We start from the raw sequence: 22,994 nt of genomic DNA on the forward strand, positions 1-22,994 counted from the left end.
AACCCTTTAAACAGGCACACGGGGCCCAACAGTGAGCTCTAAAATATTACCAGATGTTCCCCTCAGGTACATCAGCGATCAAATTTTCATCCCACGATAAGACGTGGGATGAAACCTGAAGTCGGGGTGTTCCACAACAGCACCGAGCTCCAAGTTGAGATACGCTCAAGGAGCTATTTTCCACCAAATTTTGTCTCACAGGTCATTCTGGTGGAATGTCGTGCGTTAGCATGAGAGCGTGACAACATACTGAGTCTGACCTGAACGAGTGAGACTTTAGAGCTCTGACAACATCATGGAAGGACGTCCCTCCATCTCACCAGGATCTACAGCAGTCAGCAACCTTAATCCTCCTGTCTGCCGCCACTGGGCGGATTTCTCATCATTTACAGATTCAAGGTGGGAAAAACGTTTAAGTACTGCTTCTCCAGGCAGCGCATGGCACATGTTTACACGCTGCTAGATGTGAAAGCTGAGCAGTGATTGGTTCAGACAGATCACGTGGGGTTTTGCTTCTCTGTGAAAACATTTTTCTTGCATTTATATGTCACTGTTGTGAAGACTTTTAGAGTTGAACTCTGTGAAATGTACTTTTCTATATTTTTAACACAATTATTGCGTAAAGATTATTTTGAGCGATTTTACTTGAACGGAATGTAAAGAAGGATTTTTCATCTAAATGCCTAAGAGGAGAGTTATCTTAAATAAGAATAAGAAGAACTTTATTAAACCCAAAGGAAATTGTTTTGCCAGAGTCCCAACACACTAAACAGTAAACACTGTTTTTCCTCTTTCTTTCTTTTTTAACAGTGAGTACAACATGTTAATGTAAAAGGACTGAAGACACATGCACTACAAGTTGACATTATTGCACATAGCTCTGAGTAACTGAATGTCTCTGATAGTTATGTATTCATCCTGCAGAAGGGGGCGGAGTTATACAGTCTGATTGCCACAGGTAGGAAGGACCTCCTGTGTGAAGGGCATAAAACTAACAATCAAATTTGATGCAGTCACGCTGCTCCAGTTGTTCCGCCATTTCCTTGCAAAGAAAAAACGACGAGAGACTCCACCCATCCTCACACAAAGGCTGCTTGCCAGCAAATGACGCAATCGACAGGCGTGAAAAAATTCACGCATGCGCACGAAGGTTCAAGGTTGGCTCATGCAAGCACACGTGATTCAAATCTATCAGGTTTTTGGAAAAAAAAGAAGGTTGGATACTTTTCTAACAGACTTCGTATATATATATATATATATATATATATATATATCCAGGGTTGGTCAAAGCTCCAGCAGGGGACCCCAGACTTCCCTTTCCTGGGCCACATTGACCACCTCTGACTGGGGGATCTCGAGGCGTTCCCAGGCCAGTGTGGAGATATAATCTCTCAACCTAGTCCTGGGTCTTTCCTGGGGTCTCATCCCAGATGGACATGCCTGGAACACCTCCCTAGGGAGGCACCCAGGGGGGCATCCTTACCAGATGCTTGAACCACCTCAGCTGGTTCCTTTCAACGTGAAGGAGCAGCAACTCAACTCCGAGCCTCCCACATATGGCCGAACCTCTCACCCTATCTCTAAGGGAGACACCAGCCACCCTCCTGAGGAAACCCATTTCGGCCGCTTGTACCTGTGATCTAGTTCTTTTGGTCATGACCCAACCCTGATGACCATAGGTGAGAGTAGGAACAAAGATTGACCAGTAGATTGAGAGCTTCACCTTTTGGCTCAGCTCCCTTTTCATCACAACAGTACGGTAGAGTGAATGCAACACCGCCCCTACTGCACCAATTCTCTGGCCAATCTGATGCTCCATCGTCCCCTTACTCGTGAACAAGACCCCTAGGTACTTGAACTTCTTCACTTGTGGCAAGACCACATTCCCTACCCGGAGTAGGCAATCCATCAGTTTCCTGCTGAGAACCACGGCCTCAGATTTAGAGGTGCTGATCCTCATCCCAGCCACTTCACACTCGAAGTGATCCAGTGAGTGTTGGAGGTCACAGGCCAATGAAGCCAACAGGACCACATCACATGTAGAGTCCACAAAACACATGTAGACTGGGTGGCCATACTCACAAGACCCCTACAGGATCCTTGTGAGAGTAAGAGCTGGTCGGTTGTTCCACGACCAGGACGGAACCCACATTGTTCCGCTTCAATCAGAAGTTTGACTATCGGCTGAACCCTCCTTTCCAGCACCCTGGAGTAGACTTTACCAGGGAGGCTGAGTAGTGTGATGCCCCTGTAGTTGGCACACACTCTCTGGTCCCCTTTTTTAAATATGGGGACCACCACCCAGGTTTGGCACTCCTTAGGCACTGTCCCAGACCTCAACGTAATGTTGAAGAGACAACTCAACCAAGACAGTACCTCCACACCAGAGCCTTCAGCATTTCTGCATGGATCTCATCAACCCCCGGGGCCTTGCCACTGCAGAGTTGTTTGACTACCTCAGTGACTTCCACCAGGGAAATTGATGAAAATCCTCCATCAGCTTCCAGCTCTGTCCTTACTATAGAGGGTGCTCTGTTCTGATGCAGGAGTTCCTCAAAGTGTTCTTTCCAGTGCCCAATTACATCCTTAGTTGAAGTCAACAGCATCCCATCCTTACTGTAGACAGCTGAGAGTGTTTTCCAGTTTCTCTCCTGAGGTGCCTCATGGTCCGCCAGAAGCACCTTGGTGCCGACTGAAAGTCCTTCTCCATGGTTGCTTTGAACTCCTCACACACCTGCTGCTTTGCCTCCCCTACAGCCAAGCATGTCGGTACCTTGCAAATGCCTCCGGAGTCCTCCAAGATTACATATCCCGGAAGGACTCCTTCTTCAGTCGGACGGCTTCCCTGACCACCGGTGTCCACCACAGTGTTTGAAGGTTGCCGCCCCTTGAAGCACCTAAGACCTTCATCCCACAGCTCCCCGCTGCAGCTTCAGTAATGGAAGCTTTGAACATTGTTCATTCTGGTTCAATGCCCCCAACATTCACAGGGACGCTAGAAAAGGTCCACCAGAGGTTTGAGTTGAAGATCTCCCAGACAAGAACTCCTCTAGACATTCCCAGTTCACCTGCACTATTCATTTGGGCTTACCAGGTCTGTCCAAAGTCCTCCCCCACCCTGTGTCCACCTGCTGATTTTGTGCTATTAACTATGCTACCATCACCTTTTGACAGTGGTAGGCACAGTTCTACTAATCTGCTAAAATAAGCAGCAAATTAGCAGATTAGCTTTTCATTTAACTTTGAGAACCATCAGCAGACCAGTTAGCATCTGCTAAATTTAGTTCTGCTAACTTTCAGTCTGCTAACATTTTTTTTGCTTGCATAGTATCTTAACAGTCAAAAACATTTGTAAACCCTTAAGTCATACATGTTAGTTCCTGGCTGTTGCATGTTTGCAACAGTCAGGCCGCTGTGAGGAGCTCAGCCCCCCCTAACACAAGGGGGCAGAGTGGCAGGCAGCTGCCAGCTGCTGCGCCAAAAAAAAAAGAGTCATTTACTTTCCACACACTACAACACAGATAGTGGCAGGAGACATCAAAAGCAAGGCACTTTTCACTCATGGTTTCATTTCTAAACAAAACTAATTCCGCACAATTTGCCGACATTAACGGCAACTCTGTCATTTTTCCAAACTGGAAATATTGCACATGTCTTTCAAAGTAATGCACTAATTCTGAAGGTTTGAGCGTTAACCGACACACATGCCAAAAGACATGGGAAATGAGTCTCCTGTCAGTTACCCCCCCCCCCGTCAAAATGCATAGAACACCATCTACTGGATGGGAGTGTGAATAACAACCAACATATTTCTGAAATGCAGTTTTGTGCTCAGAAAAAGCAACACACAAGTTAACGTGGGCCCTTAGTGATTTTCCAGTCAGGCGGGGATTTGAACTGATGTTCTTCTGGACTCAAACCCAGCACCTTAACCAGACCATCACCTCCCTGTAAGATGGTGTTAGTTTGATACAGTTCCCTGGGTGAGACGAGCCAAACAGAACCGCTTTAGATCACAGCCCCTCTATGCTCAAGCATTTAGAATTAATGCATTACTTTAAAAAAAAAAGATATTTGTGATATTTTCACTTTGTAAAAATGATAGTTAATGTTAATATCAATAAACCATCCCGATTTAGTTTGGTTTTTAAATCAAACCACAAGTCAAACCTGCTTTTCTGTTTATGCCTTTGGGCCACATCAGGGGCTCTGCATGCTGTGAATGAAAATTACTTTTTTTGTTTGTTAGTAGTAGCAGTAGTAGCAGTAGTAGCCGCCGCTGCCACCACCGCCGCCACCGCCACCGCCGCCACCGCCAGGCTCCTTCTGCTGGGGTTGGGTTGAGCTCAGCTCCTAACAGCTGCCTGACTGCTGCAAAACACAACAGAGAGGAACTAACGTGTGATTTTTAGGGTTTACAAATGTCTTTGACCGTTCAGCTTTACTTACTATGACAACAACAACAAAATAAGATGTTAGCAGTCTAAAAGTTAGCAAAACTAAATTTAGCAGAAGCTAATTGGTCCGCTGATGGTTTTTGAAGTTAGCTGAAAAGCTAACCCACCAACAAAAAAGTTAGCTTTGCTAATTAGTGGTTAGCGGATTAGCAGAACTGTGCCCATCACTGGGGTCACTTGGCTATAGAATATATGTTAGTTACTAGAGAAAGTAACTATTACCTTGCTTTAAAAAAAAAGTGTTCAATGAATTTGGATCCTCACCCCCCATGGAACTTTAAATTCAACAGTATATTTCATTATTTACAATAAACCTGAATATTAAATATGTTTAATGAATTGAATGGGCATTTAATAGAATAATTTATGAACCAAAATCAGCCGGTCTGCTCCGTGTCACTCTGATCCTGTCACATCTCAGAAACTAAGCAGCGGAAGACCTGGTTGGTGCTTGGATGGGAGACCTATTTGGAACACCAGCGGCTGTGTGTGTTTCTCCACGTTACACTGGAGATATGTCAGGAAGGGCATCCGGCGTAAAACTTGTGCCAAATGTATCCGCTGTGGCGACTCAGAACAAAAAACGGGAGCAACCGAATGGACAACAGCAGCAATTTATGAACCAAAAACATTGTTCATGAATCTATACTATTTTAATGTTGCTGTGGGACAACTTACTTTTTTGAAATGTTCAAATAAGTCAATGAATGTGGATCCCTCTCTTAAGGAACTTTAAATTTAAATGTATGTTCAATTCTTGTAATAATTGATGAGGTTAATATGAGGCTTGTTGTTTCCACAGTAAAGTTTTAAGTGGCATTTGTGAATGTGACTCCGTATTGTAGAGCTTGCCAAAGGTTTCTCAAAGTAATCTGTTTCCCATGTGGTTATATCAGCTATTGATGTCTGCCTGTCCTCCTGTCTCTCTGTCCTCCTGTGTGTCTCTGTAGACAGTTCAGTGTTTTCTCAGACAGAAGGTCTCAGTCGCGTCCCAACAGCCTGGACAGAAGTAGGAAGGAGCTGATTAAGAAAAACTTAGTGAGTTTGTTCACAACACATCTGACTGCTGTTGTCCTTTTGCAGAGGACACACGTTCTTTTTGACCATTGACCTGTTGCTCTGTCTGTCTGTCCATATCTAGGTTCTGCTGGCAAGACAGGCAGTGAGAACGAAGAGGAGGGTCACCAAGAAAACGGTCCAACAGCGACTGATGGACGGCAGAAGAATCCTGAAGAAACTCCGCCTTCTGGCAAAAGAGGTCAGAGGTCATAGAAGAGAGTCACAGGAAGGTTATTCTGTGACTTTGAATTTAATTTAAGAAGGTCTGCAGATCATATTCAAGGAAGAACTAAGTCCTATGTAAACCAGACACGTGGCATGAGCATGAGAAGATTAGAGATGAAAATGACAGAGAACATGGAGGAGCAGCGAGAGAAGAACAGCAAAGTTGTTTCATGAGTGGATGAAGAACCGTCAATTTTACTGTCATCTTCACAGTAAAAACAGGCGGTTTAATACCACACAAAGAAATTCTTACTCTGTTCATTCTCCCTAGAAAATCATGTCAGATGATTTCAAAAAACTACACATTATAAAAACATTTGTTCCGCATATCTGATTGGTTAATCGTGGGAGATTTCAGACCATAAAATATCGTGTGGAAGGTGGCAAAATATTTGACCGTTTCACATTTGATCTATAACACCGCACCCTGACCACGTTGCTGTGCAGGTGTTACTAATGGCGCTGTCAGCTGAGAGTGACAGAAAATGGTGGATTGATGATGCTGAAATATGTGGATTTAATGGATTTAAGTGGATTGATTGATGGATTTAACTCAGTGCAGCTGAGCTGATGGAGAATCTGTGGGTCTGCTCACAGAATTTACAGTTTGGCATGAAGACGCTTTTGCTACGCTGTTGCCGAATTACTTACAGAAAAATCAACCGTGCAAACCCTGTTGTGTCTGATGATTGGCGGACATTCATGCTGGATTACGGTCGCAAATATTCCCTAATTATTAGGATGAAGAATTATTATATACACTATTTAAAGGATGTACAGTTTAGAGAATGTGTGGATGTGCAGTTCATGCAGCACTGCCAATTATGTACAGTGTCGTTTTAAGCAGCATTCCTGCTGTGCAGCACACGTAAGGTACACGGGTGCGTGAATAGTTAACAGAGCTGTTATAATAAACACTTAGAGGATGATAGTAATAATGATGAGGAGAAGAGTAACAGTGAAATAACAGTCAGTCTGGTGGTGGAAGGGTCAGTGTGTCAGAGAGTTATTGAGAGGTAATGGCCTCTCTAATGGCCTGTGGGTAGAAGCTGTTCCCCAGCCTAGTTGTCCTGGACGTCAGACTCCTGTAGCATCTGCCTGATGGTCGTAGTGTGAAGAGTGAGTGTTGGGGGTGTGTACTGTCCAGGTTGTGTGTCCTACGTAGGACTCTGGTTTGGTAAATGTCCTGCAGTGAGGGGAAGGCTGCCCCAGAGATGTACTGTGATGTCTTAATCACACGCCATATAACCTTCCTGTCTTGGACTGTGCAGTTACCGTACTAGACTGTGATGGCAGTGCTGAGGTCATGCTCAATCGTACACCTGTAGAAGCTGATGAGAATTTGGCTGACAGACCAATTTCTCAGTCTTCTCTGAAACTGCAGCCTCTGTTGGGACATCTTGATGATCTGTCGGGTGTTAGCAGACCAGGTGAGATCATCACTGATGTGAGATTAATTGTTTCTAAATTTTTAAAATGATTGAATTCCAAACATGAGAGGCTTAAAGGAGGATGGCTTCATAGACCAGTCAATGAACCCCTCAGAGTCCATGACAACTTCTACTTCTCCTTCCTGCTGCTCCCATTACGGGTCGCCATAGCAGATCAATCGTTTCCATCTCACCCTGTCCTCTGTATCTTCCTCTGTCACACCAACCACCTGCATGTCCTCCCTCAGCACATCCATAAACCCTCCTCTTGTCCTCCCTCTTCTCCTCTTGCCTGGTGGCTCCATCCTCAGCATCCTTCTCCCTATATACCCTGGGTCCCTCCTCTGCACATGTCCAAACCATCTCAATCTCACCTCTCTGACTTTGTCTCCAAACCGTCCCACCTGAGCTGTCCCTCTGATGGTTCATTCCTAATCTTGTTCATTCTCGCGTCACTCCCAAAGAGAATCTCAATATCTCCAGCTCTGCCTCCTGTCTTTTTGTTAGTACCACCGTCTCTAAACCGTCCAACATAGCTGGTCTCACTACTGTCTTGTAAACTTTCTCCTTCACTCTTGCTGATATTCTTCAGTCACAAATCACTCTTGCCACCTTTTTCCACCCCACTCCACCCTGCCTGCACTCTCTTCTTCACCTCTCTACAGTGACATGCATTGATGGCTGCTGAGGCACTGACTTCATCACAGTCAGATTTCCAAACACAAACCCTCAGGGTTCTCACCAGCATTAGTTGTGAAACAGCTAACTGATGATCTGCAGAGGAATGGTCTATTTGAAGAGTTTCAGTCAGGTTTTAGAATTCATCATAGTACAGAAACAGCATTAGTGAAGGTTACAAATGATCTTCTTATGGCCTCAGACAGTGGACTCATCTCTGTGCTTGTTCTGTTAGACCTCAGTGCTGCTTTTGATACTGTTGACCATAAAATTTTAATAAATAAATAATAATTAATTATCATTGTATTCTGTTTTATTTACATTTTACACAACGTCCCAACTTCATTGGAATTGGGGTTGTAGGTTGATGAACAAATTGTGGACACGCTGCTTCTATATCAGAACCAGCGGCTCCACAATCAACATACAGAAATGATCATTTTCCCCTGGACACATCTCAAAAACACACATAACACAACTGCAGTGTAATTTTTTATTATAACAGCGTAACAGGCCATTACGCTGTTATAATCAAATCAAATCAATTTTATTTATATAGCGCCAAATCACAACAAACAGTTGCCCCAAGGCGCTTTATATTGTAAGGCAAAAGCCATACAATAATTACAGAAAAACCCCAACGGTCAAAACGACCCCCTGTGAGCAAGCACTTGGCTACAGTGGGAAGGAAAAACTCCCTTTTAACAGGAAGAAATCTCCAGCAGAACCAGGCTCAGGGAGGGGCAGTCTTCTGCTGAGACTGGTTGGGGCTGAGGGAGAGAACCAGGAAAAAGACATGCTGTGGAGGGGAGCAGAGATCAATCACTAATGAATAAATGCAGAGTGGTGCATACAGAGCAAAAAGAGAAAGAAACAGTGCATCATGGGAACCCCCCAGCAGTCTAAGTCTATAGCAGCATAACTAAGGGATGGTTCAGGGTCACCTGATCCAGCCCTAACTATAAGCTTTAGCAAAAGGAAAGTTTTAAGCCCTAATCTTAAAGTAGAGAGGGTGTCTGTCTCCCTGATCTGAATTGGGAGCTGGTTCCACAGGAGAGGAGCCTGAAAGCTGAAGGCTCTGCCTCCCATTTACTCTTACAAACCCTAGGAACTACAAGTAAGCCTGCAGTCTGAGAGCGAAGCGCTCTATTGGGGTGATATGGTACTACGAGGTCCCTAAGATAAGATGGGACCTGATTATTCAAAACCTTATAAGTAAGAAGAAGAATTTTAAATTCTATTCTAGAATTAACAGGAAGCCAATGAAGAGAGGCTAATATGGGTGAGATATGCTCTCTCCTTCTAGTCCCCGTCAGTACTCTAGCTGCAGCATTTTGAATTAACTGAAGGCTTTTCAGGGAACTTTTAGGACAACCTGATAATAATGAATTACAATAGTCCAGCCTAGAGGAAATAAATGCATGAATTAGTTTTTTCAGCATCACTCTGAGACAAGACCTTTCTAATTTTAGAGATATTGCGCAAATGCAAAAAAGCAGTCTACATATTTGCTTAATATGCGCATTGAATGACATATCCTGATCAAAAATAACTCCAAGATTCTCACAGTATTACTAGAGGTCAGGGTAATGCCATCCAGAGTAAGGATCTGGTTAGACACCATGTTTCTAAGATTTGTGGGGCCCAAGTACAATAACTTCAGTTTTATCTGAATTTAAAAGCAGGAAATTAGAGGTCATCCATGTCTTTATGTCTGTAAGACAATCCTGCAGTTTAACTAATTGGTGTGTGTCCTCTGGCTTCATGGATAGATAAAACTGGGTATCATCTGCGTAACAATGAAAATTTAAGCAATGCTTTCTAATAATACTGCCTAAGGGAAGCATGTATAAAGTGAATCAAATCGGTCGTAGCACAGAACCTTGTGGAACTCCATAATTAACCTTAGTCCGTGAAGAAGATTCCCCATTTACATGAACAAATTGTAATCTATTAGATAAATATGATTCAAACCACTGCAGTGCAGTGCCTTTAATACCTATGGCATGCTCTAATCTCTGTAATAAAATTTTATGGTCAACAGTATCAAAAGCTGCACTGAGGTCTAACAGGACGAGCACAGAGATGAGTCCACTGTCTGAGGCCATAAGAAGATCATTTGTAACCTTCACTAATGCTGTTTCTGTACTATGATGAATTCTAAACCCTGACTGAAACTCTTCAAATAGACCATTCCTCTGCAGATGATCAGTTAGCTGTTTTACAACTACTCTTTTAAGAATGTTTGAGAGAAAAGGAAGGTTGGAGATTGGCCTATAATTAGCTAAGATAGCTGGGTCAAGTGATGGCTTTTTAAGTAATGTTTTACTACTGCCACCTTAAAAGCCCTGTGGTACATAGCCAACTAATAAAGATAGATTGATCATATTTAAGCCGAAGCATTAATTAATGGTAGGGCTTTCTGAGCAGCCTGGTAGGAATGGGGTCTAATAGACATGTTGATGGTTTGCAGGAAGTGACTAATGAAATCTTTTAGACGTCTTACCCCCCATTTTTATTATCCCTTGTTATAATTTGGACTTCAGACGGGGGGCACACCTAGGGTGTTCTAAATCTGAAGTTTTCACACTTTCTTTGGACGTGACAATTAATTTGCCGTCGTGTGGTTGATTCCTTTCACCTCCCCGTAGGAAGCGGAATCACTTGCCTCTGCTTCCACACGCACGGTTGTCACTAACGTTGTCCAAAGTATTACACTTTCACACAGTTATTTACACTTGCGCAAAACACTATTTACACATAGAAACACTCCTAATAATCGTACGGTATTCTTATGTCAGGGGAGCTCGCCCTCCCGTGAAATTGAATAATGTCCTTGCCTTAGGGGACTCCGCCGTCCCTGCCAAATTAACTACTTTTTTACAGTGCACGTATTTCTACCCGGGATTTCCTTTACGTATTAAAACAGAGGAGTCCGTATCCTCCTTCCGGAATTTAACTACGTGCGTCCCTCGCAACCGTAGAGGAGTCCGCCCTCCTTACAGAGTTTAACTGTGTTTCATTAACTACGATTCTGTATCATCGCTTACGGAGTTTAACTGTTTTATGTGATTCACTTTTATCCCTACCGGTACGCGTATTAAAACAGAGGAGTCCGCACCCTCCTTACAGAGTTTAACTGCCTTTGCATTAACAGGCGATTCTGTATCATCGCTTGCGGAATTTAACTGTTTTATGTGATCTGATCACCACTCACTCAGTACTGTTTACAAAGAAATTTACTCACTGACTCGACTTCCTGTCTGTCTTCTTCGGGAAAATCTCGTCAACCAGACGATGCCAGCGGTGGTCCGACAATTGCAGACACGATCAATCGATCGATCAGACCTTGGCCAAGGATTTTACGTCTGGACTTGACGACCTCCGCCGGACACCTCCGGTGTTGTTGAGATCCGGACGAGCCCCCAGTCAATGTTGGGTATTTTCCTCCTCCAAACATTTTTAAACCTTTAACAAGACAAACAGAGTCAAGAAACACCAGTGAGACAGAAAATCAAATATACGCGCGGAGTGCGGCCAGGCCTGTACACCAAGGCTACACTAAAGTCTGGCCTGCTTTTCCGCTCTTTTTATTAAGAGACGCCCTCATCACATAAACCAAGAAACTTGTCCTAAGGGTGGGGGTAATGACGCAAGACAAGTTTCTTCCCATAACATAAACGCATACGTCAAGTGCAGCTGTAAGGAAGAACGCTTCAGGTCAGCACATCTCGTTCGTCTGTTGCAGGTATCAGCTGTTCTGCATCTGCCTGAAGTGTCCTGTCTTCCACACTCCTTCACACTAAACACCACATCACAATAGTCAAAACGTTCTCTTGCTCCCAGTCGTTAGAGGCTGCGAAAACAAAGTTATGTTATAACAATAAGTACATCCAGTCCTTCATTCCCAGCTCAGATTGACCCCAGAGTGCTAAAACAAAATTGAATTCTCAGGATTGCATTAAGAAAGGTGCAAAACAGCACATCTCCGTTCTCATGAGAAAGAAGACAAAGCTAAAACAAGGTTGAATAACACGTACGTTCTCAGGGTGAAGTGCAAAACAGCACAACACCCGTCTCATGAGAAAGAAGACAAAGCTAAACAAGGTTGAATAACACATACATTCTCAGGGTGAAGTGCAAAACAGCACAACACCGTTTCTCATGAGAAAGAAGACAAATGTACAACGTTTAACAGTGATAACATATATACAAAATCTTTAACAGTCGTGTCCTCTGGACAAAAGAGGAAAAAGACCATCCAGATTGTTACCAGCACAAAGTTCAAAAGCCAGCATCTGTGATGGTATGGGGGCGTGTTAGTGCCCATGTCATGGACAACTTACACATCTGTGATGGCACCATCAATGCTGAAAGGTACATCCAGGCTTTGGAGCAACATATGCTGCCATCCAAGCAACGTCTTTTTCAGGGACGTCCCTGCTTATTTCAGCAAGACAATGCCAAGCCACATTCTGCACGTGTTACAACAGTGTGGCTTAGTGGTAAAAGAGTGTGGGTACTAGACTGGCCTGCCTGCAGTCCAGACCTGTCACCCATTGAAAATGTGTGGGGCATTATGAAGCGCAAAATACGACAACGGAGACCCCGGATTGTTGAACAACTGGAGTCATACATCAAGCAAGAATGGTAAAGAATTCCACCTACAAGCTTCAATAATTAGTGTCCTCAGTTCCCAAACGCTTATGAGTGTTGTTAGAAGGAAAGGTGATGTAAACACAGTGGGAAACATACCACTGTCCCAGCTTTTTTAGAAACCTGTTGCAGGCATCCATTTCAAAATGAGCAAATATTTGCACAAAAACAATAAAGTTTATCAGTTTGAACATTAATCAAATCAAATCAATTTTATTTATATAGCGCCAAATCACAACAAACAGTTGCCCCAAGGCGCTTTATATTGTAAGGCAAAAGCCATACAATAATTACAGAAAAACCCCAATGGTCAAAACGACCCCCTGTGAGCAAGCACTTGGCAACAGTGGGAAGGAAAAACTCCCTTTTAACAGGAAGAATCCTCCAGCAGAACCAGGCTCAGGGAGGGGCCAGTCTTCTGCTGGGACTGGTTGGGGCTGAGGGAGAGAACCAGGAAAAAGACATGCTGTGGAGGGGAGCAGAGATCCAATCACTAATGATTAAATGCAGAGTGGTGCATACAGAGCAAAAAGAGAAAGAAACACTCAGGCATCATGGGAACCCCCCAGCAGTCTAAGTCTATAGCAGCATAACTAAGGGATGGTTCAGGGTCACCTGATCCAGCCCTAACTATAAGCTTTAGCAAAAAGGAAAGTTTTAAGCCTAATCTTAAAAGTAGAGAGGGTGTCTGTCTCCCTGATCTGAATTGGGAGCTGGTTCCACAGGAGAGGAGCCTGAAAGCTGAAGGCTCTGCCTCCCATTCTACTCTTACAAACCCTAGGAACTACAAGTAAGCCTGCAGTCTGAGAGCGAAGCGCTCTATTGGGGTGATATGGTACTACGAGGTCCCTAAGATAAGATGGGACCTGATTATTCAAAACCTTATAAGTAGAAGAAGAATTTTAAATTCTATTCTAGAATTAACAGGAAGCCAACTGAAGAGAGGCCAATATGGGTGAGATATGCTCTCTCCTTCTAGTCCCGTCAGTACTCTAGCTGCAGCAATTTTGAATTAACTGAAGGCTTTTCAGGGAACTTTTAGGACAACCTGATAATAATGAATTACAATAGTCCAGCCTAGAGGAAATAATGCATGAATTAGTTTTCAGCATCACTCTGAGATAAGACCTTTCTAATTTTAGAGATACTGTGCAAATGCCAAAAGCAGTCCTACTATTTGTTTAATATGCGCTTTGAATGACATATCCTGATCAAAAATGACTCCAAGATTCCTTCACAGTATTACTAGAGGTCAGGGTAATGCCATCCAGAGTAAGTAAGAGTAATTAAATATCTGTCTTTTCTGGTGTATTCAATTGAATATAGGTTGAAGAGGATTTGCAAATCATGTGTTCTGTTTTTATTTACATTTTACACAACGTCCCAACTTCATTGGAATTGGGCTTGTACAAACTGCAGCACACAGAAAAGCACATTTAATTAAAAAAAACATTATTATGGTCTTACCTTACTTATAAATGAAGTCCACATGTGTTGCTCCTTCTGAACAAAAGCATTGATGACTTGTTTGTAGGTTTTCCTTATCTTCCTTCAGTTTTAATGTCTCTCTGTCTCAGTGGAGATCACTGCCAGGGAAGAAAGTCGTCCTTCATCAGTCCTGTTCCGACTGTATGTTTTGAGCCTTTTCTAGCTTTGAATGTGAGTGGTTCTTTGTAAATTCTTCAGGTCACAATATCCCATCTGAGTCCAGACATTGTCACAAGTTTAGAAAAGAAGGCAGGAAAAGCAGAAAAGGCAGTTCCTTGCTGGACGTCCACACAGCCAGACTTTATGTGTGTCCCACTCCATTTGAAAAGAGCGGCTCTTCTGTCCCGCAGTCTGAAGCAAACCTTTCAGCTCAGTGTTGGTCCTCTTATGATATTACCTCCTGCTTCTGTTATGTGTCGGACGCAGGACGGAGAACCGACCAGCGTTTTAAGGACCCAGTATAAAATAAGCAGAGCACGGTACAAAGGATAACTGACTTTAATAACATAACAGTGATGTGATAATACAAACAAATAAGTGCGCGGTCTGGTGTGGTGGAATGCCGGTGTGCTCCCAGCAGCACTAACGGTCCGGAGCCAGAAACAGTTCGGACCCAAGGACCCCGCCGACACCCCCCAGGTGGCCGCGACAAACCGAGTCTGTGAAAGAAGAAACCATCATGTGAGTCCACACTCCACACACAGAGAGACCACTCAAAGGTGTACACAAACAGCAAACACTTCCTGGCTTAATTACTAATCAGCTTCCCACCCTGCAGGCATGGAACACCCAGTTCACATTCTTCACTGCAGTGGAAGCTGAACAAACGACTAACATAACAGCTCAATATACACTCAACAAAAATATAAACGCAACACTTTTGGTTTTGTTCCCATTTTGTATGAGATGAACTCAAAGATCTAAAACTTTTTCCACATACACAATATCACCATTTCCCTCAAATATTATCACAACCCAGTCTAAATCTGTGATAGTGTAGCACTTCTCTTTGCTGAGATAATCCATCCCACCTCACAGGTGTGCCATATCAAGATGCTGATTAGACACCATGATTAGTGCACAGGTGTGCCTTAGACTGTCCACATTAAAAGGCCACTCTGAAAGGTGCAGTTTTATCACACAACACAATGCCACAGATGTCGCAAGATTTGAGGGGAGCGTGCAATTGGCATGCTGACAGCAGGAAGTCAACCAGAGCTGTTGCTCGTGTATTGAATGTTCATTCTCTACCATAAGCCGTCTCCAAAGGCGTTTCAGAGGAACTTTGGCAGTACGTCCAACCAGGCCTCACAACCGCAGACACGTTTAACCACACCAGCCCAGGACCTCCACATCCAGCATGTTTCACCTCCAAGATCTTTCTGAGACCAGCCACTTGGACAGGTGCTGAAACAATCGGTTTGCATAACCAAAGAATTTCTGCACAAACTGTCATCAAACTGTTATCTCATACAAAATGGGAGCAAAACCAAAAGTGTTTGCGTTTATATTTTTGTTGAGTATAATAAGGGTGTGAGGGACACCACATTTACTGACTGTACTCATGTTAGTCACAAAACCTAACGTACCTCAGGAAGTGTGCTGACGAGCGTGAGACCTCACCCCTCCTCTTTCACAGACCATGGCATCAAACCTGGACGTTTCTCTGCATCCATAATGATGAGATGGCTCCCAAGACGACGATCTCACCGTCTGGTCACAAGGTCGAGTCTCTGGCAAATACACACTGTGTACTCCAGACTTAAATGCCACCATGCTCCAATCCGTGTAGATGCACCACAGCTGTGAGTCCTGACGAGCTGCACATGATCAGCCTCAGGTAATCAGGGTGAGGTCCTGATAATTCAGCCACACAGCCACTCAGTCCTAAACGCGTGCCACCTGGAAGGAAAAACGAAAGACAGAACAGAAGACAGAAACAAAGGCAGCCAGGCACCCCCAACCATAACAACAGCTTCAATTGAAGTCCAGTTTAAAAAATTGTTTCACTTTGGATATGTAAGCCTCCATTCTGAAAGTAAATAAATGGACCGTGGCTCTTGACTTGCTAACTTGCTGTTAGAGCCATAATAGAAAATAGTGAATAATAATTTAATTTGTACTGCATAATGTTTAGTTTTAATATTTGTAAATACTTACTGCTACTTATTTAGTAATGTTATTTTCTTAAGTTTAATATTGCTTAATTTTATTAAGATATGCATGACGTCACTCTTTGCTGAAGTAAAAACTGTGAGTGACGAAGAAGGTCAGAGCGCAGCAGTCTTTGACCGAGACGAGACGAGACGTGACTACAATGGAGAAACTTTCAGTTTGATTTTACCTTTTTTTTATCTCTGTAATGTGAACGGTTTTCTTTAGTAAACAGTTTGAACTTTAACAGAAGTCTCGCGTCATGGACTTAAGCTCAAAGAACTGGTCATAAACTAAGAATTGAAGAAACTGCACCTACATTAGTCAAAGACTGGCTCATGGACGACTCGTGGTGGAACAGAAGTTGCTTCTAGAGGAAAAATGGAGCCTTCATCTACCCGACTGCATTTTAAAGGGAGGTAAACGGAATTTCATTCAAGTGGACTGTTCTACCGGTCGTTACCTTTGGACTGTTGAAGACGACGATAGATGCGGAAAAATGCCTTTCATGTCTGAATGCTAAGATGAGCATGCTACAGTAACCTTGCCCATTCCTGTTGCTATTGGAAAATAATGCTGAATTTGTTTTCATAAGAAGCTTGATATTTGAATGCTTGTTGCACTCTGAATGTGTCTTATCACAAGAGGATTTGTGAACATTTAGAAGACAGAGAAATTGTCGAAGTTCCAGTGAATGCAGACAGTTGATGTGCACTAGCATAAATAGCCAAAATGGCAGATGACTCAGCAAATGAAAATGTGGATTCCACTGCTAGCCAGAAGAGGGCGCCTAAGCCCACAGAATCAGCCAAAGAAGACAAGTTGAATAGGCTGCACAATAGGAGACAAGGGAAATTGGCATTGCTCACTCGCAAGATACGTGATATTCAGCAAATGAAAGAAGTTGAAGATAATGTGAAAATAATTAAAACTGAAATGTCACATGACTTTCATCGCATATTATGTGAATTTAAAGATGCCAATGATGAAGTAATTCAGAATTTACCTGAAACTGAAAGAGAAGATGACCAGTCAAATTGGTATTATCCTAAATATGAAGCATGTGAGGAGCTCAGTCACTCGGGAGGAGCTCGGAGTCGAGCCGCTGCTCCTCCACGTCGAAGGGAGTCAGTTGAGGTGGCTCGGGCATCTTTTCTGGATGCCCCCTGGACGCCTCGCTGGAGAGGTGTTCTGGGCACGTCCCATTGGGAGGAGGCCCCGGGGAAGACCCAGGACATGCTGGAGGGACTACATCTCTCGGCTGGCTTGGGAACGCCTTGGGGTTCCCCCGGAGGAGCTGGGGGAGGTGTGTGTGGATTGGGAGGTCTGGGCGGCTTTGCTTGAGCTGCTGCCCCCGCGACCCAACTCCGGATAAAGCAGAAGAAAATGGATGGATGGATGAAGCATGTGAGACATTTATGGCTGAAACTGAAACATGGGTCTCTGAAACATGTAAAGGACATATTGAAGAGGATTTGAACCTTCCTTTTCTCTCAAAAATTCTTGAAAGGGTAGTTGTAAAACAGCTAACTGATCATCTGCAGAGGAATGGTCTATTTGAAGAGTTTCAGTCAGGTTTTAGAATTCATCATAGTACAGAAACAGCATTAGTGAAGGTTACAAATGATCTTCTTATGGCCTCAGACAGTGGACTCATCTCTGTGCTTGTTCTGTTAGACCTCAGTGCTGCTTTTGATACTGTTGACCATAAAATTTTAATTACAGAGAATAGAGCATGCCATAGGTATTAAAGGCACTGCGCTGCGGTGGTTTTGAATCATATTTATCTAATAGATTACAATTTGTTCATGTAAATGGGGAATCTTCTTCACAGACTAAGGTTAATTATGGAGTTCCACAAGGTTCTGTGCTAGGACCAATTTATTCACTTTATACATGCTTCCCTTAGGCAGTATTATTAGACGGCATTGCTTAAATTTTCATTGTTACGCAGATGATACCCAGCTTTATCTATCCATGAAGCCAGAGGACACACACCAATTAGCTAAACTGCAGGATTGTCTTACAGACATAAAGACATAATTTCCTGCTTTTAAACTCAGATAAAACTGAAGTTATTGTACTTGGCCCCACAAATCTTAGAAACATGGTGTCTAACCAGATCCTTACTCTGGATGGCATTACCCTGACCTCTAGTAATACTGTGAGAAATCTTGGAGTCATTTTTGATCAGGATATGTCATTCAAAGCACATATTAAAACAATATGTAGGACTGCTTTTTTGCATTTACGCAATATCTCTAAAATTAGAAAGGTCTTGTCTCAGAGTGATGCTGAAAAACTAATTCATGCATTTATTTCCTCTAGGCTGGACTATTGTAATTCATTATTATCAGGTTGTCCTAAAGGTTCCCTGAAAAGCCTTCAGTTAATTCAAAATGCTGCAGCTAGAGTACTGACAGGGACTAGAAGGAGAGAGCATATCTCACCCATATTGGCCTCTCTTCATTGGTTTCCTGTTAATTCTAGAATATAATTTAAAATTCTTCTTCTTACTTATAAGGTTTGAATAATCAGGTCCCATCTTATCTAGGGACCCTCATAGTACCATATCACCCCAATAGAGCGCTTCGCTCTCAGACTGCAGGCTTACTGTAGTTCCTAGGGTTTGTAAGAGTAGAATGGGAGGCAGAGCCTGTCAGCTTTCAGGCTCCTCTCCTGTGGAACCAGCTCCCAATTCGGATCAGGGAGACAGACACCCTCTCTACTTTTAAGATTAGGCTTAAAACTTTCCTTTTTTGCTAAAGCTTATAGTAGGGCTGGATCAGGTGACCCTCGAACCATCCCTTAGTTATGCTGCTATAGACTTAGACTGCTGGGGGGGTTCCCATGATGCACTGAGTGTTTCTTTCTCTTTTTGCTCTGTATGCACCACTCTGCATTTAATCATAGTGATCGATCTCTGCTCCCCTCCACAGCATGTCTTTTTCCTGGTTCTCTCCCTCAGCCCCAACCAGTCCCATCAGAAGACTGCCCCTCCCTGAGCCTGGTTTCTGCTGGAGGTTTCTTCCTGTTAAAAGGGAGTTTTTCCTTCCCACTGTCGCCAAGTGCTTGCTCACAGGGGGTCGTTTTGACCGTTGGGGTTTTTACGTAATTATTGTATGGCTTTTGCCTTACAATATAAAGCGCCTTGGGGCAACTATTTGTTGTGATTTGGCGCTATATAAATAAAATTGATTGATTGATTGATTGAATGATGGTATTAAGCCACAAGACAGTGTGTCAGCCACTTTCACACTTGGTGCTAGAAGTAGACACAGCTCTATAGCACGATCTACAACTAGCTCAGCACGTGTTAAGGCCAAGGCTGAGCATGCAGCATTGCTAGCGCGTGCAGATGCATTAAAGAAAAAACAAGAAATAGATGCTGAAGAATTAAAGTTAAAGGCCAAACGTGAAGATGTTGAGATGGAGGCAGAGCTTGCAGCTTCTACTGCCAGATTGGAAATACTAAATGAATATGAAGAGACTCATAATGGCATGAGTGGTCACTATCAGCCTCACAGGAATATGAACAGAACTGTTTTTTCTGATTTCACATTGAAAGAGGAAAGAGAACCTGTACCTCAGCCGAGGGCATTGTACAGGACACCTGGCGCACGCAGTAAGACAAGTGCATCAGCTAAGCCAATTCCTGGCTCCAGTAATCCACAGCCTAGTGGCCCTGAGAGGGACCTTCATAGGATAATGCAACGCCAGAATGAAGTAACAGAGCTACTAGTCATGCAACAAAGCTTATCCCAGCTGCCTCAAAGAGAGGTTCCGGTGTTCTCTGGAGATCCACTTGAATACAGATCCTTTATGAGGGCATTTGAAAGTGCAATAGAAACGAAGACAAAAGTGATCAGGATAGACTGTTCTACTTAGAGCAATACACAAGTGACGAACCGAGAGACCTTGTCCGCAGTTGTGAACATATGCGGTCAGATAGAGGGCTTAAAGAAGCCAAGAGACTGCTTCAGTACCATTATGGCAATGAACTGAAGATAGCCACGGCTTATCTTGACAAAGCACTTAAATGGCCACAGATCAAAGCTGACAATGCCAAGGGCTTGAAGACGTATGCACTGTATCTCATTGGGTGTAGAAATACCATGACTGACATTGAATTTATGGAAGAGATGGACAATCCGAGCAATATGAGAACAGTGATTTCGAAACTTCCCTACAAGCTCAGAGAGCGGTGGAGGAACACTGCGTTCGACTTACAAGTGCGGCACAAAAGACGAGCGAGGTTTGAAGACCTAGTTGACTTCATTGATTTGCACGCACAAGTTATGAATGACCCACTCTTCGGTGACATTCAAGATGTAACCTTTGGTGCAAAAGCCAAGCCCAAGTCAGCTGCAAAGAGCGCTAAGAAGAGTGATATGAAAGGTGCCAACTTTGCTACAGGTGTTTCTCCCATTGTGAAAGAAAGCACACATCCTGTTAAGAAAAAGGAACAGCAGAATACGGTCAAGTCCACTGACACTGCAGAAAAGGCTTGTCTGTACTGTGAGAAGGCACACACACTCAGCTCATGTGACAAGTTTAAAGAACAGGTGTATCCAGAAAGAATACAGTTCCTGAAAAGCAAAAGACTTTGCTATGGATGTCTCAACAAAGGACACCTAAGTAAAGATTGTAAGAGAAGACTGACGTGTGCAGAATGTGCCTACAAACATCCAACCGTACTGCATAAGACAAAAGAAGACAGTGGTTCTAATGGGAATACTAATGCTAGCAGTCCTACAGTGTTGAATGCTCTTCTGTCCCTGGAGCAAGAAACTTGTGGCTCTACTGGGGCCGGCGACAGCGAGTGCATATTATCAGTAGTACCAGTAAAGGTGAAATCCAAGAGAAGTGACAATGTTGTGGAGACGTGTGCGTTTTTAGACCCTCATAGCACCACTACATTTTGTACAGACGATCTGATGCACAAGCTTAATGTCAGAGGCAAGAAGACAGACTTCTTACTGTGTACCATGGGGCAACAGAAGAAGACGCACGGACATGTCATAACTGACTTGGAAGTGTGTGCATTAGAAGGAACCACATACATCGATCTGCCAAGGGTGCTGACACAGCAACACATACCTGTGAAGAAAGGTAACATGCCCAAGCAACAAGATCTAAGTAAGTGGCCTTATCTGTCTGAGGTTTGTCTACCACCACTGGAAGGAGATGTTGGACTTCTGATAGGGGTGGCCTATAAAGCCATGGAACCATGGAAAGTGCTGAACAGCAGAGTTGACGGTCCGTATGCGGTGCAGACAGTGCTAGGCTGGATTGTGAATGGCCCAAGACAAGATAGCACAAGCCTGACTCCTGACACTCTGCAAACCTGCATAGCGAATCGCATATTGGTGGAGACCATTGAGGACTTGCTAGTTCAGCAGTTTAACACAGATTTTCCTGAAAGAAGATATGAGGATAAGACAGAAATGTCTCAGGGGGATCATCAATTCATGCGATCAGTGACGAAGTCCTTGGAGTTCAAAGGTGGTCATTACCACATAGGATAGCCACTGAAAGATGAGAAGATTCAGGTGCCAGGACAACAAATGCATAGCAATGCAGAGGTCGTTAGGCCTGAAAAGGAAACTCACAAAAAACCCTCAGTTTCACAGCGATTACACAGGATTTATGGACAGCATTCTTGACAAGGGATATGCTGAACGAGTACCAGAGGATGAGTTGCAGCCAGATGGAGTGGTACCAAGGGTGTGGTATATACCTCACCATGGTGTTTATCACCCCAAGAAGAATAAGATAGGGGTGGTGTTTGACTGCAATGAGTCCTACCAAGGATTTTCCCTGAATGGTCAGTTACTTCAAGGACCAAACCTCACTAACGCTCTTCTTGGAGTGCTGAACAGGTTTCGCAGACAGCCAGTTGCCATCATGTCTGACGTTGAATCAATGTTTTATCAGGTCCGAGTTCAAGAGAAGGATGCAGACCTCCTGAGATTTCTGTGGTGGCCTGAAAGCAGTCTGGAGGAAGAGGCAGTTGAGTACCGGATGTGTGTCCACCTGTTTGGTGCTACCTCTTCGCCAGGCTGCTCCTGCTTTGCTCTTCGAAAAATAGTGGAAGATCAACAGGATGAGACAACAGAGAAGGCAGCTCAGACACTCCTGACTAGTTTTTATGTGGATGATTGCTTGACTTCAGTAGAAAACAGATCAAGAAGCAATCACATTGGCCAGAGATCTGAATCACTCTGTAGCAAGGTGGCTTTAACCTGACGAAGTGGATGAGTAACTCAAGAGCCTTCTGTCATCTCTTTCTGAGCAAGAGCGAGCCACAGAAGTCAAGACTCTGGATTTGGACAGCGGGCTGTTACCTGTGGAACAGGCCTTGGGAGTGACTTGGTGTACCTGAAACTGACACAATTCTCCTTCACATCAACGTACAGAACAAACCCCCTACAAGAAGAGGCATCTTGTCAGTCGTTGACTCGGTATATGATCCCCTTGGATTCTGTCACCATTCGTATTGCCAGCAAAGCTGCTCCTGAGAGACCTCTGTAAAGAGAGGACAGGATGGGACGAGGAGATCACAGAGAAACACCTGAAACAATGGACAAGATGGACGGTTGATCTGCAGAAGCTTTCCAGTTTTCAAGTCAATAGATGTTTCAAGCCTGCAAGCTTCAGATCTGTCAAGACAGCACAGTTGCATAATTTTTCAGACACCAGCAAGGATGGTTATGGGACAGTGACCTACCTTGTGATGACCAATGAGCATGATCAGAAGTCTGTTCATTGTAAGGCCAAGTCCCAGAGTGGCACCACTCAAACAGATAACCATACCCAGAATGGAACTTACAGCTGCAGCTGTGCA

At 43.7% G+C, this 22,994-nt stretch overlaps 1 protein-coding gene across 1 annotated transcript in view; it reads left to right on the plus strand.

Annotated features, from left to right (window-relative positions):
* Positions 1-22,994, plus strand: part of fer1l4 (fer-1 like family member 4) — a 293,664-nt gene that overhangs the window by 80,257 nt on the left and 190,413 nt on the right. The window contains 2 exon segments of the mRNA XM_034164544.1: positions 5,408-5,495; positions 5,599-5,715. Coding sequence (XP_034020435.1) covers positions 5,408-5,495; positions 5,599-5,715 — 205 coding nt within the window.

This window comes from Thalassophryne amazonica, chromosome 3 (genome assembly GCF_902500255.1).
Source record: "Thalassophryne amazonica chromosome 3, fThaAma1.1, whole genome shotgun sequence".
In the NCBI taxonomy this organism is placed as follows: Eukaryota; Metazoa; Chordata; class Actinopteri; order Batrachoidiformes; family Batrachoididae; genus Thalassophryne; species Thalassophryne amazonica.